The sequence below is a fragment of the Macaca thibetana genome, chromosome 5, assembly GCF_024542745.1.
Source record: "Macaca thibetana thibetana isolate TM-01 chromosome 5, ASM2454274v1, whole genome shotgun sequence".
NCBI lineage: Eukaryota > Metazoa > Chordata > Mammalia > Primates > Cercopithecidae > Macaca > Macaca thibetana.
In genome coordinates, this window is record NC_065582.1 from 165,618,608 (window position 1) to 165,634,308 (window position 15,701).

The following is a 15,701-nucleotide window of genomic DNA, read 5'->3' on the forward strand; positions in this document are numbered from 1 at the left end:
TGAGGAATAATTTGTTGGAGGAGACAATATTTGGAATGATATTTGGCTAAATATATATTCACAACTAAGATTTTTATTAAGCAGAGCTAAAAATCTGTTGAAATTACCCCTGGGTTTAATGATCACATAAATAATCCTGTTTCAATTATTTGCATCTTACATGGTTTCATAATAAATGAATTATGCATCAGACAACTTTGTGTCTTTTGTTACTTTTATAGTATTGATTTAGATAAAGATTAGCCCCAGGGAGTAATGGGAAAGGGCTCCATGTGGCTGCTGTTTTGCTTTTTATTAGCTCTCAAACTGAAATATCTACTTTATCTAAATCAGCCTCACACTTCCGAACATTTGTATCCATCAATTCTATTTACTTCACTTAGCCTGGCTATTAAGATGGCTGCACATCAGTTCTGCCCTTCATTTAAGTGATTACATTTGGAGCTGAAAGAGGGATTCTCCAGGGACAGATCAAAGATGGGAGCTAGGTTATAAAGCAATGCAGAAAACTGTGGGATGCTTCACAGCCCTCCTCTATCTGTACTAAAGTTTGTATCTAAAGCTCACTGATGAGAGAAAGTTGTCATGAATGCAGGAAATGAATCACCTGAATAAAAACAAAAAAACATTTAAATATGGAGTAGAAACTTGTGTCTATTCCCAATCTGTTTAAAATGCCTTACTTTTATTCGAAGAAAAAACTTTATGGAGAAGTCTGAGAAACCGAAGGAACCCCCTCTATTCTTATCCCTGTCAAGTTTGTAAAATGTGTGACTCTCAGCTAGTTTTGATGAGCTGGGAGAATGTGTTCCTTACATGGGTGAGGGTGTTTGAGCAGATTAATGCAGTGTTTCTCACAGTGTGGTCCAGAGAAATCCTGCATTAGAATCATTAGAACTTTTGACAAAAATGGAGATCCAGGGTTTCTACCTAAGACCTATGAAATTAGAATCTCTGGGAAAGGTCTGAGGATTCCTTTTAGGGAGATTTGTAGTTAATGCTGATGCACATAACACTTTGAGCACCACGAGTCAATATGTATGTATAACAGCTTAGTTCTCTGTTCTCTTTCGCCAGTGCTGGCCACTCTTGCTACCAATTCCTTTCCTCCCATTTGTCTTCAGCCCTTTAAGAATGCGGTAATGTACAGCTCAAATGAGTTCTTTGAGTCACTGTCTATTGTTCCTCCATTTAACTACCTTTACCCACTGAGCAGTTTGTGTTTGCTATCCATTCTTAGGACAAGGATGGGTGGTAAAGTCTGGGTGTGGTGTTGATCCTTCATTGAGGATATTGTCTACTCATGGAACTAGACCAAACAAGACTAGACTAGTCTAGAACTAGCTAGCGTGTGATTCATGGATCATGGGGCTGATGAGACTTATGAAGCAAATATGCCCTTGAAGGTGGATTTCCTCAAGGAAATGATGATAGGACCCTTTGAAACCCCACTTGAATTTGATTAGAGTCTGTAGCCTGATATCATGCCAACACCTCACTGCATCTGTTCATCTTGTGGAATATTTCAGAATGGAAAGTGACAAAGATGTCCTCAAATATCAATGTTCAAGACAGTTATTTTCAGGCTGTTTACATTTTTTGTTTCCAGAAAGGATACCTAGATTTCCTTTTTTTTTTTTTTTTTTGAGATGGAGTCTCACTCTGATGCCAGGCTGGAGTGCAGTGGTATGATCTCGGCTCACTGCAAGCTCCGCCTCCCGGGTTCAAGCGATTCTCCTGCCTCAGCCTCCCAAGTAGCTGGGACTACAGGCACCCGCCACCACACCCAGTTAATTTTTGTATTTTTAGTAGAGATGGGTTGGCCAGGATGGTCTTGATCTCTTGACCTTGTGATCTGCCCGCCTCAGCCTCCCAAAGTGCTGGGGTGACAGGGGATTTCCACCGTTTTCAAGAACAATTTAAAAGCCAAGCCATTATAAGTTTATAATTTCTTCCTATATTACTCGTGGTGAAAATGGTGGTCAACCTCATGGGTGGGTATAAGCAATGTGTTTTCTTTAGAATTCCACCTTAATTGCAGATGCCCTAGTCCTTCTTATCCATACAATGGCTAGGAATAATAATAGTAATTGGCTCATTGAGTTTGTTATATGGACATGTTAAGATAATTCAATTAGAACAGTACTTGATTTGTAGCAAGAGCTCAATAAATAACAATAATAGCTATTATTTATTGAGCATTTATACGGTGACAGTCTCTGTTCTAATTGCTTTATATGACTCATCTCAGCAGTTTGCCCAAAGTCACAAGGCTCTAAAGAAACAAAGCGAGGATTTAAACCCAAGCATACTCTTAACTTCTGCATTGTACTCCCTCTGCCATAAATGCAGCTCATTGTCTTTTCACATTATTATTGAAATACATTTCTCAGGCCAGGCACAGTGGCTCACTCCTGTAATCCCAGCACTTTGGGAGGCCGAGGTGGGCAGATCACCAGGTTAGGCGATCCAGACCATCCTGGCTAACATGGTGAAGCCCCGTCTCTATTAAAATACAAAAAAATTAGCCAATGTGGTGCACGTGCCTGTGGTCCCAGCTACTCGGGAGTCCGAGCAGGAAAATGGCATGAACCTCAGAGGCAGAGCTTGCAGCTGAAATGTGCCACTGCACTCCAGCCTGGGCAACAGTGCGAGACTCCGTCTCAAAAAAAAAAAAAGAAAAGAAAAAGAAAAAGAAAAAAAGAAAAAAGAAAGACATTTCTCATGTAATGCCTTTGCCTTCTCCTCATTTTCTTTCAGTTCATTTTGAGGGGCCAAATTTGCTTTCTATTCACTCAGTCATAAGATTCAGCCAGGCTTCTCTTGGATCAAGTAACTGCCAGAGGAAGAGAGTAAGTTAGAGGCAGGTCGCTGACGCTGATTTTGCGCACCAGAATGGGAGACGGTCTGAAAAATGAGGGGCAGAAACTTCCCAGGAACACCTGGGCAAGTGATTTGAGACAGGCTTTGACTGTTCTTTCTGGCTCTGGGTAAATTCTCTGGCAAGGCTGGGTGTGGTGGCTCATACCAGTAGTCCCAGCACTTTGGGAGGTGGAGGTGGACAGATCACGTGAGGTCAGGAGTTCAAGACCAGCGTAGCCCTAGAGATAGTGAAACCCCATCTCTACCAAAATTACAAAAATTAGCTGGTTGTGGTGATGTGCGCCTGTACTCCCAGCTACTCGGGAGGCTGAGACAGGAGAATTGCTTGAACCTGGGAGGCCGCGGAAGTTGCAGTGAGCTGAGATCGGGCCACTGCATTCCATCCTAGGTGAAAAAGCAAGGCCTTGTCTAAAAAAAAGAAAAGAAAAAGAAAGAAATCTCTGGCAACACTAGTTTTCTTCTCCATTGGTCATGTAATATGTAATATACATTGCCTTTGCTATGAAAAAAAAAAATACCACCTAATATCTACATTGTACGAGCCCAACGTGGTCTCTATAAAGCTGACCTTGGTTCTATTCCCCTACCTTCCACTACCATTAAAGCCTGTCAGCTTTCCCTGATCTCATGGTACTTTCCATACTTTCCTAAAGGCTTTTACCAGGTGCTACTTCAAATTTCAGGTGTTTTCAATGGCATCTAAAATATTATCTCTTGATCTCTGGAGTCAGACTTGGGTTTTAGTCCTGAGCTGGATATTTCCCGGTATAATCCAATGAGGCCTCCATTCCTTAACTTCCCCTTGCAAAATGGAGATAGTATTAGTAGCTGCCTCCTATGGTTTACAGAGGATACAGTGGAATAATCCATATAAAGTACTCAGTATGCTAGTCTGTCAAATAGTGATTATTCTACACACATATGAGCTATTATCTAAATTTTATTTTTAATAGATTTTAAGCAGTGAAGACTAAGGATTTTTAAAAATTTTTAAATTTTGTGGGTATATAGATATATTTATGGGCTACAAGTGATATTTTGTACAGATATGCAATGCTTAACAATCAGCTCATGGAAAAACAGGTATTCATCTTTTTATTACTCATATTGGCTTATATAGTACCTGGATCACACCTTTAACGACTGAATGGAAGATAAACAATCAGAAACAAACTGAATGAAAGCTAGGTTTTGAGAAGGCCAACCACTGTGGTGAAAACGTAGAGAAAGTTTGCCCCCTTTCTCCTCCTCTCTTTAATGCCTTCCCAGCCTGGAATCTAGAAAGACATAACGTGCCAAAATCCCTCTGTTCCCTGCCTCAGTTCATCAAAGGGCAGACTCATCTTTCATTTTTTAAAAAACATTATTTTTGTTCCAAAAGCCATATTGCTGGAATCAAAGCAGAAATGGGTTCATTACTGTGAGTAACTGGTGATTTTGAATAAACTGCACTTTAGGGATATGCTCTGAAGTGCAAAAGTAAGAGTGTCTCTAATTAAGCACGTTCATTTTTCTGGGGACAGGTAAGAGATAACCTTCATGCAGCAGTAGAGCCTGAGCTGAAGGACTCCCCAACATTGTTTTGAAGGAACTTCTTTAAACGGAAGCACCTGAAACAGCCTCGCACCCTCCTCAGTAGTTACGTGAGAATGCATTGCAGAGAAGAAAATGTTGGCAAACTCACAAACAGTATCCCTTTTCTCTCACTACCACTTCATACTTATCTGCTACACACACACAAACACACACACACACACACACACACGACAGGGGCACAGACCTTTCTTGTATCTAATATTCATGCAGAAAGGGCGAGAAATCTTTTAAAAAGTCACAATTGAGTGTTGGGTTACTTATGCCAGTGATGTTTGTTTCATTGAATGCTTTGGGTATCCCTGGCCACTGTTACATGAGACACATGGGAAATGTGATGACCATCAGCCCCACTGGCTTCAGATGCTTTGGGACATGGGATAATTGACTAGTCCTTCACAAACCTTTGTTTCCTCATCCATAAGATGGAAATATAAACCCCTCCCTTCCTCAAAGAGGGGTTTTAAGAATGGACGAGTCTATGTGTTAGGCCCACTGCTTGAATACATATATGCTCCACGAAGATTAAGTATCATTTACAAATATTATTGCACCTAATCCTCACAACACTTCCCTGAAGGAGGGATATTAGCCCCATTTTGATGACCAGCAAACCGAAGTATAGCGAGTTCAAGCAATCCAAATGAGGACAAAGATTTGGAGCCAGTATTTAGGTTTCCTCTTTCTGTTGGGCACTCTTAATATTTCTCATTTAAAAGGGAATTCAGTGCCCTACAGGAAGAAAATATATTGGATTAATATTTTAGTTTGAATCCTCGCTGCGACTTGAAGGTAAGAGTTGCATATATAGTTAAGTAACTTTACTTATTTAGATTGCAGTGTTCTTTTAGCTGAAAATGAAGGGATGCGAGTGGATGCTATCCAAGGTACTTATCATCCATACCAGCGATTTTAAGATATTTTGGGCAGGGCAACCTTCTTGGCTGCCTTCCTTACATTGCTTTCATTGTTCACATGGGCAGGAACCACAAATCACACTCACATTAAATGCTGAAGATAGAGCACAACCAATATGTTTGAGCATGCAGTGCTCTTGGCTCACCTTTAAAAGAAGCAGTAGGAATAGGACTTCCTAAGAAAAAAAAAGCACGGAAATCTCTCAGGGTCCACAGGCAGAGGAGGCACCCTGGTAACAGGAAATTGGGTTCTGCCAGATCAGGGAGAGAGCAGGTAGCTTTTTAGGTGAGAATATCAATCAGATTATTCATTCAACAACCACTCACTCTCTCTTATTCATCGGGCACCACTCTGCAATTGAGGATGTTATATTGAAGAAGACAGACAAAAATCTCTACCCTCATAGGTAGGAGTTTATATTGTAACAATTCTGGCAGGAGACACTTAATAAACAAATATACATGCTAGGTGGTGACAATGCTTTGGAGGAAAATAACACTGGTTCAGAGGGTAGTGACTCCAGGGCCAGGTGAGGGAGGTTTTTCTGTATAGTGTGGTTAGAAAGAGCCTTTCTGTGATAGGAATTTTGGAACCAAGACCTAAGTCAAGTCACTTATTCACGGGAAGATACGGGGATAAACACTGCAAGAGAGGGAAATGCAAGGACAAAGGCCTGAGCTAATGAGGTAAAAATTTAAAAAGAAAAACCCTCAGGCCTTGGGAAGAACAACATAACAGCAAAGGAACCCATAATTGTGATATCCAGACTGAGTAGAAGGACTCTCACTCTGATGCTCTTCAACAGTTCCTGCCGGCTGGGCACGGTAGCTCATGCCTGTAATCCCAGCATTTTGGGGGTCTGAGGCAGGCAGATCACCTGAGCTCAGGAGTTCGAGACCAGCCTGGCCAACATGGAGAAACCCTGTCTCTACTAAAAATACAAAATTAGCTGGGTGTGGTGGTGCATGCCTGTAATCCCAGCTACTCAGGAGGCTGAGGCAGGAGAATTGCTTGAACCCGGGAGGTGGAGATTGCAGTGAGCTGAGATTGCACCATTGTACTCCAGCCTGGGCAACAAGAGCGAAACACTGTCTCAAAAAAAAAAAAAAAAAAAAAAAGAAAAGAAAAAAAAAGTTCCTGCCTACATATGTTTCTCAGCCCCAGGTCATGAACTTTAAATGTGAACACAAAGGGCTTGACTATGGACATTCATAGATAAGGCAAGCTGAAGGGCTCTGCAGAGTTCACTGTACTAGAAAAACAGAACTCCCTTTCGAGTTCCAAGGTGGGGTGTGTTTAAGTAATATTAATCCTGTGAATGAGGAGGAAGAAAGATCCTTGAGTTTAATTAACTACTAGTTTGGATGCTTTTGATGTTCCAAAGTTACTGGAATTAGTGGATAAAACAGTATGTCAGCCAGATGTGGTAGCTCATGCTTGTAGTCCCAGCACTTTGGGAGGCTGAGACAGGAAGATCATTTGAGCTCTGGAGGTTAAGTCTGCAGTGAGCTGTGATCACGCCGCTGCTCTCAAGCCTGGGTTACAGAGCAAAACCTTGTCTCTCTCTTTCAAAATAAAAAATAAAAAAGAATGTCACAAAACAGTTTGGGGGATCATTTTGGGTGTAACCTTCACCCCTGTGCTGATAAGCACTTGTGCCAATATTTGGATTTTTAATTCATTTAAAGCCCTGTTGGATAATGGGACGAAGTAATTGGTTTTGCATTAAACAAATCAGAATTTGAAGCTTGGTTCCATCATTCGCCAGCTGTATGACCTTGAGCCTGCCACTTAGATTCTCTGAGGCTAGTGTTTCACCTGCCAATCGTCATCCCTACTTTTAGAATGTCTAGGAAGGAGCAATGCATTAAAGCATCTGGTGTGTAGTAATCACCTAATCACTGATGACTTTTATTATCCAGCAAACATCTAGTAAGTAAGAAGTGCCCTCCATGGAGGCACAGTAGGGACTATCTAGATTAGCAAGGCGTGATTTCTGCCCTCTGGCAGCTTACCCTTTAATGGAGAGAATGTATACCCATATGGCTATCATATAATACATCATAAGTAGGAAAAGTACCATTAAAAACACACAAAAAAAGAGAGATTTGATCCAATTCTGGTTGAAGTTTCCATGAAAGAGTTTTAAGAACTTGACAGGCAGAGATGGTGTAGAAATGTTTTTCTAAATAGATAGAGCGGTTTGAGCAAAGTCCTGGAAATGGAAAAGCCCAGAATGAGTTTGGGCGAAGGAAGCTGAACTGTCAGGCAGAATGTATTGACAGGAGTAAGACCACTGAGGTGCAATCCTGAAGGAGGTACCGGATCATGGAGAGACCAGCATGCTCTTCAAAGGAGCTTCAACTTTGTTCTGCAGGCAAATAGGGAGCCATGGAAGGTTTCTGATTAAGAGAATGATAAGAGGAGGACTGCACTTCCTCCAGATTGATTCCTCTGGCAACCTAACAAAGTCTGAGCAGAGCATGGAGACACTTGTGAAAAACACCCGAGGTGGTAGTGATTGAGCACTCACTCTTTTCTAAAAGTGTCACTCATTAATTCCCTCTAAAGAGTGATGAGCTAGGTGCTATTATGCCTCTCTTTATGGATGAGGACATTAAAACACAGAGATGTTAAGTAACTTACCTAAGGTCACACAGCTAGTAAGAGATCCCAGTGGTCTGTCCCTGGAGTTCATATTCTGAACTTATACTCCACTGCCTCAAAAATCAACCCCCAGTGAAGGATGCCTTCATTCTATCCTGCTCTGCCTTTGCCTCATCTCTTTTGCACTCTTCGGTCCTCAGCTTGTTCATCTATGAAATAGGAGACTTGAATTGGCTTTCTAAGATGCTTTCCCTCTCTTGTATTTTTTTTTAAATTCTGTATTTCATTGTGGAGCTAATCTATTTGGGCAGTGTTAGGAGGAAAGAGAAAGATGAAATAGTTGTGCAAGAGAGAGACAAAAGCTTCAGCTTTTTTTTTTTTTGATTTTATTTTTATTCTCAAACTTTTCCTGTTTCCAAATTTACTTAAATCATTATTTGTAAAGGATAGAAGGAACACATTAAATACTGTATATATTTTGGTGTATTGAATGGTATGAGGTAGTGCATAGGAGGTAGCTGTTAAACTCAAATACTATGCAAACATGATGAATACTTATTCGTTTATTATTCCCATGCTTCGAAAAGATATGATAGTTACTACTCAAACCAGAATATTAGTTCTCAGTGACTGAGCTTTCGGATAAGGTGACTCATGGAAAAGAAAGTCAACATTGAAGGACTCCGTTAAGCCTCGTTTCAATCTGCACTCAGCTAGTTGGGACAAAATACACATTTGGATTTTCCTTACTGGTCAACAATGTTTCTGAAACAGCTGAATGCAAGTTGTCACTCCACCTCTCAGCGTTGTCAGGTTTTTCTCCGTATTTCAAGGTGCGGTGCTCTGCTCCCTGTCTGCAGCGGGAGTCCAGCCCTTGCTTAGGTTCTCTTGTTTCCAAGGCAACTGGCCGGCCCAACAAAGCCACTGGTGGCGGCGGCGCGGGCGCGCGGAGTCCCGGGGCGCAGAGCCATCTCCGCCGCGGCGGGCCTCACGTTTCCTCGGGATGTTCCTGGTGACCTCGTGGGTCCTCGGGTGATCTGAGCGCGACTTGATGCGTGGCTGTCTCTCTGTGCAAGAGTGATAACGAGGAAGCCGATAATTCCGACAGGCCCGACTTTATCCGGCTGCCACTTCTGGCCTCTGCTACAGCAGACAGGATGAATGCATTTTCTCTCTCTCACGCCCTTTTTCTCAGCCTCTCCATCTCCATCTCGCCTCCTTTCCCTTCTCTCTCTTCTCTCTCTCTCTCTCTCTCTCTCTCTCTCTCTCTCTCTCTCTCTCTCTCTCATACGCTCTCCTCCTCCCCTTTCTCTAGCAGTAGCCTTCTTAATGTAGTTTAATGGCTTTACAAAGAAAGCCAGGCAGAGGAGCACTTCTCAGTGGCTGTGGTCGGACCATGACCTAGCTGACCATGAACTTGGAAGGGCTTGAAATGATAGCAGTTCTGATCGTCATTGTGCTTTTTGTTAAATTATTGGAACAGTTTGGGCTGATTGAAGCAGGTTTAGAAGGTAAGGGAGTGCTTTTTAGTGACTTCTGAAAATTCTCTGTTTTGCAATGAAAATGTCTTAGATGAATGTAGGAGGCACCTGAAATGAGATCAGAGAAATGTTACTCTGGGATGGACATGAAGGAAGCCAGGTTTTTCAGGGTAGCAAAGATTAATGAAATAAACTTTTGTAAGTTGCAGTAATGTTTTCACAAGAGGATGTTAAAACTAGGAGAAACACTTTGGATCAAAAATGTCAGAACAAAAACTGAAGTAGTTAAGGGTTTATAACGGATCTACCTGCTTGTTTTGAGAGTATTTAGTCCGTAATAATGTTCGGTTATCTAATATCTCCTTTTATTGTATCGGCAAATTTTATTTGGGTATATTGTGAGATCACTCATTTCTTGCTATACAAATGCATTGATCAAATGGAAATAAAGAGACATAATTTCTTCTGGTCTAAGGTTGGAGCCTGAGAATGGCAGGCTTTTCATAAGGTCATCTGGAGAAGTGTTTATAATGTTACCTATTTTACATACTAACAGAGATTCTAAGGGGAAAAGACTCTAACTCATATAACAGACTTTAACATAGATTCCAGGTAGCCAGTTGTTTTTCAAGTACTGCTGTTTATGTTCCTAAGAGGCTCATTCTCCTGTTCTTGTCAATCACCTCTTTGTTTAAACAGTAAATTTTGTATTTGCCCTTATTGTTTCCTAAATTAAATCTTTCTCTGGGAATCTGGGTAAATTTACATTATAATTTTCTAACTATTCAGAACACATTTGAGAGTGTGTCTGCATACAGCCAGTCGTTGTTTCTCTAAAGTTGGCAGAGCAATTTTTGAAAGAAGCTCTAGATGATGTTTGACGTAGTTATGTTTAGATATTTTCCTTGCTTCAAATTTTAAACTTAAGTAAAAAGGAAAATACGTTATAAATGTATTTACATCCACAACTAATCCAGCCCTCCAGAGAATGGCTGCCACAGTGTAACACAAATGAGATTGCATTTACAAATAGCAAACATTAAATTAAAATAAGTGTGTCACTCTGATGTAGGTTACCAGAAACCTACATTTATAACTCATGGGGCGGGGGATGCAGGGTGCAGGAGGCGGGGGATGGTGGAGAGCTGGGTTTGTTTGTTTAATTTTAAAATAAGTTGCAGAATGCTTTTGGCAGCCCTGTCTGATGGAAATATCTGTAGTTCTAGAAAGAGGATAAATTCTAAAATCTAGAAGTGGCCATTGCTCTTTAAAATTGACTTCATGTTGTACACTGTCATGAAACCAGTAACTTGGTTTGGCTTCTCTGTTCGTTTGTGTGTGTTATTTTACTTGGCAAATGTGATTGGGATGTCCCATTTTAATGAACTGGTTTTTACTCTCTGTGAGACTGACAATTCATGGAATAATCTCAGAATTCCTAGCTCTGTTGAGGGACTTGTTTTATCTTATTTTATGGATGTTGTGTGGTCATTCTTTTAGCTCTTGTGTAGAGAGCTTTGACTCTGGATGTGGTGATGACACTTACTCTAGTATTGGTTCTGCTTGTTTCAGGAGCCCAAATATTCACTCTCCCATATGAGAACTTGTGTTTCCTTCCTCTAACAGCTGCTAACCTCTATGAAGTCTTTCATTTTTATTACTTACATTCAAAGTTGTACTGATTTGTATGAACAATTTCTCTCTTGTACTTTATGTTTTCTAATATCAGCATTCTCCAGACCAATCTTGGACTAATACTATGGAGAGAATGCACTATCTCAGAAACTTTAATATAAACTTCATATATGATTTCCAGTGATTGTTAGGAAGTAATTATAAATGGTAAAATGTTGATAACCACATTAAGGAAGAATTATTTAATGCGTGAAAGTTGATAGAGAGAGAAAGCAATCATGTTTTTCATCTGGAAGTCTGTATAAGACAAATCTCCAAAGTAAATTTTAGAGTGAGAAGACCTTTAAAACAAGATTTAAGTTGACTACATTCTTTGCTAGCTGGAGATAAAAAACAAATGAATAGATTGATATAGCTAATTGTATATAGTTTAAGTCTGCAGTTCAGAATATGTGTACTCTACAGTTACAACCTAATTTTAATTAATAAAAGGATAAGCAATGTTTATTATCAAGCTAGCATCTTCATAGTTTTTTCCTGAAACTTTCTTAAAAAAAAAGTGCTGATGTTCATTTCATTCAGATTTGTTTTCACCTAGGAGTTCCTTTCCTCCCGCACCATTTTGCATGTCTGAGTTCAGAAGATAATGATTTATTTCATCTTTCTTATTTCTGTCTGCTCAATTGTCCTATGAAAGAATTTGAATATTAAGTAGAAAATCTTGAACCTAGGTTAAAGCCTTATGAGGATGACTGTGAACTTTTTCCCTAAGTCATTAAATCTCGTCATGTAAACTTACAACTGTTTTACAGTATACACGATATTCAGAATGTAGTTTTTCTTTTCTGTGTTATATTTGTAATATGCATATTGTTCTGAAGGGCATATAAAATATGACGTTTGCATAATGTAGTTATTTTGCTTTTATCTATGTATAGAATACATGTACTTCAAAATAAATTGGTAATGTAAAAGTCTAAAATATTTGTATTTGCTTATCTTTGAGTGCTTTGAGTTCTCCTTCATTGTAGAAGATGGGGGATTAGGTCCTTGAGTCTTGGATCCTGTTCTGATCTATGTATGATATTCATGAATATATAATACTACACAGAGATCCATGTCGTATGTTTATAACCTGAGAGTTGCAGTTATCAGGTAACATTCTTTCTCCTGAGAATATAAAATAGTAGTTGGAGCACAAATGCTTATGCCTCCTCTGCCACTCTCTTACTTTCTCTAACATTGGCTAAGTCACTTTACCTCTCTAGTTTTCTAGTTTTCCAAAATGAGAAAACTGGACTTGATAATCTCCATGGAACATTCAATTTCAAAACTTCAATGGGTGTAACAGGTAATTAAAATTTGAGAATTTATGTAACACATATCATTTACCATAAAATAGATATCAGTGGCCTACTTTAAAATTGACATACGGTATAACCATTAGACTAATCTTTCCTTCTCTTCCATAGTGGGATAATTCATCTTACCTCTGGGAAATATTCATTGTATTGCAAGAGAATAGAGAAATGTCCTTTCCTGTAGCTCTAGAATTTGACATTTGGGGCTGCTATTTCAGGCATCCTCGTGATACAGTTTCTTGAAACTTAGAGTTCCAATAACAAATAAGCACATCATATTATCATTTATTAACTCATTTATTAACTTTTTTGGTAATTCCATTAAAATTTATTACATTTTCTTTGTAAGAAAAGTAATCTTAATGCCAGTTCAGTAGGCATGAAAATAATAGTGAGAAGCAGATTTCTAAGGATAAAACACAATACTAGTGGCCAGGGTTTTAAAGTCAGAGACTCTCTCTACTTAGTGGGGAGTTTAGGGGGCTCCAGAGTTGTGCTGGTTTGGAACACTCCTGAAACTGCAGAACAGTAAATTGCCTTTTTTTTTCAACTATAAAAATGAAAGTGGTTTTCTGTTAATGCATTCTAGGGAGAAATCGAATCAAAATTTTAATGGCAAAGCGATTTCATTATCTCTATATGCAACACTGGGCTGTGAAAATATCTACTTTTCATCTAAATATGTATTAAATTATGCTGAAGCAGTTACTGAATTAAGAAAGAACCATCCTTCTACAACCCTTAATAAAAGCAAAATTTCACAAAGATGCATTAACACACATGACTTGAAAAAAGTCACTTTTATTGGTAATTATCTTTGATAAAAAGACAAAAAGAAATCAACTGGTAATCTAAGTCCTTAGGATAAGGACTAGGCTCTCTTTTGTATTTATTCAACTCATTTTATTTAGCAAATATCTGTAATACTGTAATACAAGCTTTCCCAAGATACTTAAGCAAGGTATTAGCTGTATATGCAAAGATGGATTTTTAAAACCTGAGTTCTTAATTCTCCCATGCAGTTGACAGAAGTGAGGAAGTGCTGGATCTGTCAATAAAATGGGCAAACTGAAAAACGTCACTGATGGTATGTTCAGACCATGATGCTTAATAAGGACCAAGGGGCTAGAGATGACTAGGAGGGGCTGATTTCCATCTCAAATAGCTTCGTTGAGATTCATAGAGTCTTGTTCTAATTTTCCCAGCATTCCGCTTCCCCCAATGCAATGGCATGCCAACGCTTATGTGTTTTGGGGTATCGGAGAAGTCTTTGTAAACTGTAAAGTTTAAGAAAGATAAAACTACTTTATATTAGAAAACGTAAAGATACAATCTTTTTATACCATCTAGGAATGAAATAAAGGGAATATATATACCATCTTTAGGGTCTCTTATGGTTCATCTTTTCTTATTTCAAGAACATTAATGCCTAAAAGGAGACTACTAGAAGAAGAAGATTTAGTATATTCAGAGATTACACTCAGGGGATCTAAAGTTATTTAAGTTGGATTCTAATCACAGCTTCACTTTTTATTAGTCATGTAATTTTAGACTATTACTTGACTGACATAATCCTAATTTTTAGCTATGAAATGAAACAATTATAAATAATGTTAATATCTTACTTTTTATTATCAGCTATATGTCAGACATGTTAAAAAAGAGTATAGTATAGATATATTATTTGTGTAATAAAGTATAGCATGGCAATATCTTATTTAATCTTCACCATAATCCTTTAAGATAGATAATCACTTCCACTTTAGATATAAGAAAACTTAGACCTATAGAGTCCACTGAATTTGGATCAAGGTTACTCAGCTAGTAAGTCATAAAACTGGAATTCAAACTTAAGCCATCAGACTCCATATCTTATTATATAATTTTCATTTCCTAAGCATTACAACATTATGGGCAATGGCTAATAATTTTGCAAAGAGGAGAAAGTGTTAAATCAGGCATTCATTAATGGCTTTCCACAAGCCTTTCTTGGACACATTCTGTGTATGAAATACTCTCAATCACTTATATTATTTAATAAGCATAAGCATGCCTACTGTACTCTTCTAAACACAGTAAAAGAATATTATAAAGTCACTATAAATTAAACAAAATCTTGTAACATGAATACATCAGCATTAAATTTCAGTCAAATCAAGTGTACACTTTAGTTGGGATCGGGGCAAAATTTGAAAAGAAAATAGACAGAAGTGTTTATTCTCAAACTGAGAGTTGATCTGGTTTGCTTTGGGAGACAAGTAAGATTGCTGGAAATAGATGGGGCAGAGAAGGGCTAGTGATTTTCGAGAAAGGAGGAAATTCAACATAAGATGCTACCGAGAAAAGTAAGACCTTGAACCCAGGATGACTATTATTCATGAAAAGGTCTGAGATGTATGAATTGGGTTGACTGAAGCATGGACGAAGGCAGTAAGATGATCCATATTGGAGTAATATTTTGAAGTAAGTGCATCCAGCAATGAATTAAAGCATAACACAAGCATCAGTTGGGTTTTAGCTTGATGAAGATGGTCATCAACAGAAAACACACACCCCAACCTTTCTCAGCAAGTAAAAAACAAGAAGGAACACTGATGGTTCTAGTTACTGAGAACAAAGTACAAGGGAGGGAAAAAAGCTTACCTTGGCTGAGACCCTGTATAAGACAAAGAGGGTGAAAAAAAGTGTTGCCTATGCCTCACCTTGGAATTATCATCTCAACCATGCAAGACTGAAAGTGTTATTTCGATTTTGCAGATGAATAAACTGGAAGTTCAGGGAGAATAATAACTTGCTTAAAATCACAAGGAAATAAATGAAGGAGTCTGGATTAATTCCAATATCTTTATTGTAGTGCCAATCCAAAAGGCATTCATTGTGACTGCACAAGATAAATATTCCAAAGTAAGATAAAACATACATAGATATGTAAAAGTCATATGCAATATAAACTTCTCTTACAGAATATGCCCATGAAAATTTAAAAACTGTATTTAAGAATCTGATTCTTTTTTTTTTTTTTTTTTGCTTCTAGTTCTATGTAGAGACATTAGTAAAAGCATGGGTATGATAGTGAACCCAGAAAAATAAGGAAGAGGGAAAAATAAGAGAAGGTACATCAGTAATTTAGATAATTGTAACTCTGATTTATCAAGCCTTCATAGAACAAAACATCCTGCAGAAACTGCCAGTTTCAAATTGATCACCTTATAGATAAGGAAAC

At 38.5% G+C, this 15,701-nt stretch overlaps 1 protein-coding gene and 1 long non-coding RNA gene across 10 annotated transcripts in view; one reads left to right on the plus strand and one right to left on the minus strand.

Annotated features, from left to right (window-relative positions):
• Window positions 1–8,839, minus strand: part of LOC126954997 (uncharacterized) — a 56,417-nt gene extending 47,578 nt beyond the window's left edge. For both annotated transcript variants that reach the window (XR_007725782.1, XR_007725784.1), the window contains exon 1: window positions 8,752–8,839. This is a non-coding gene — a long non-coding RNA (uncharacterized LOC126954997). The remainder of the gene's footprint in view (window positions 1–8,751) is intronic.
• The window catches only part of KCNIP4 (potassium voltage-gated channel interacting protein 4), a 1,211,383-nt gene that overhangs the window by 643,983 nt on the left and 551,699 nt on the right, over window positions 1–15,701 (plus strand). For 2 of the 8 annotated variants that reach the window (XM_050791123.1, XM_050791120.1), the window contains exon 1: window positions 8,970–9,512. The exons of the other annotated variants lie outside the window; for them this stretch is intronic. In XM_050791123.1, coding sequence (XP_050647080.1) covers window positions 9,413–9,512 — 100 coding nt within the window. In that variant the 5' untranslated portion in view covers window positions 8,970–9,412. Of the gene's footprint in view, window positions 1–8,969; window positions 9,513–15,701 lie in introns of those variants that run through there. 8 annotated transcript variants of the gene reach the window in all.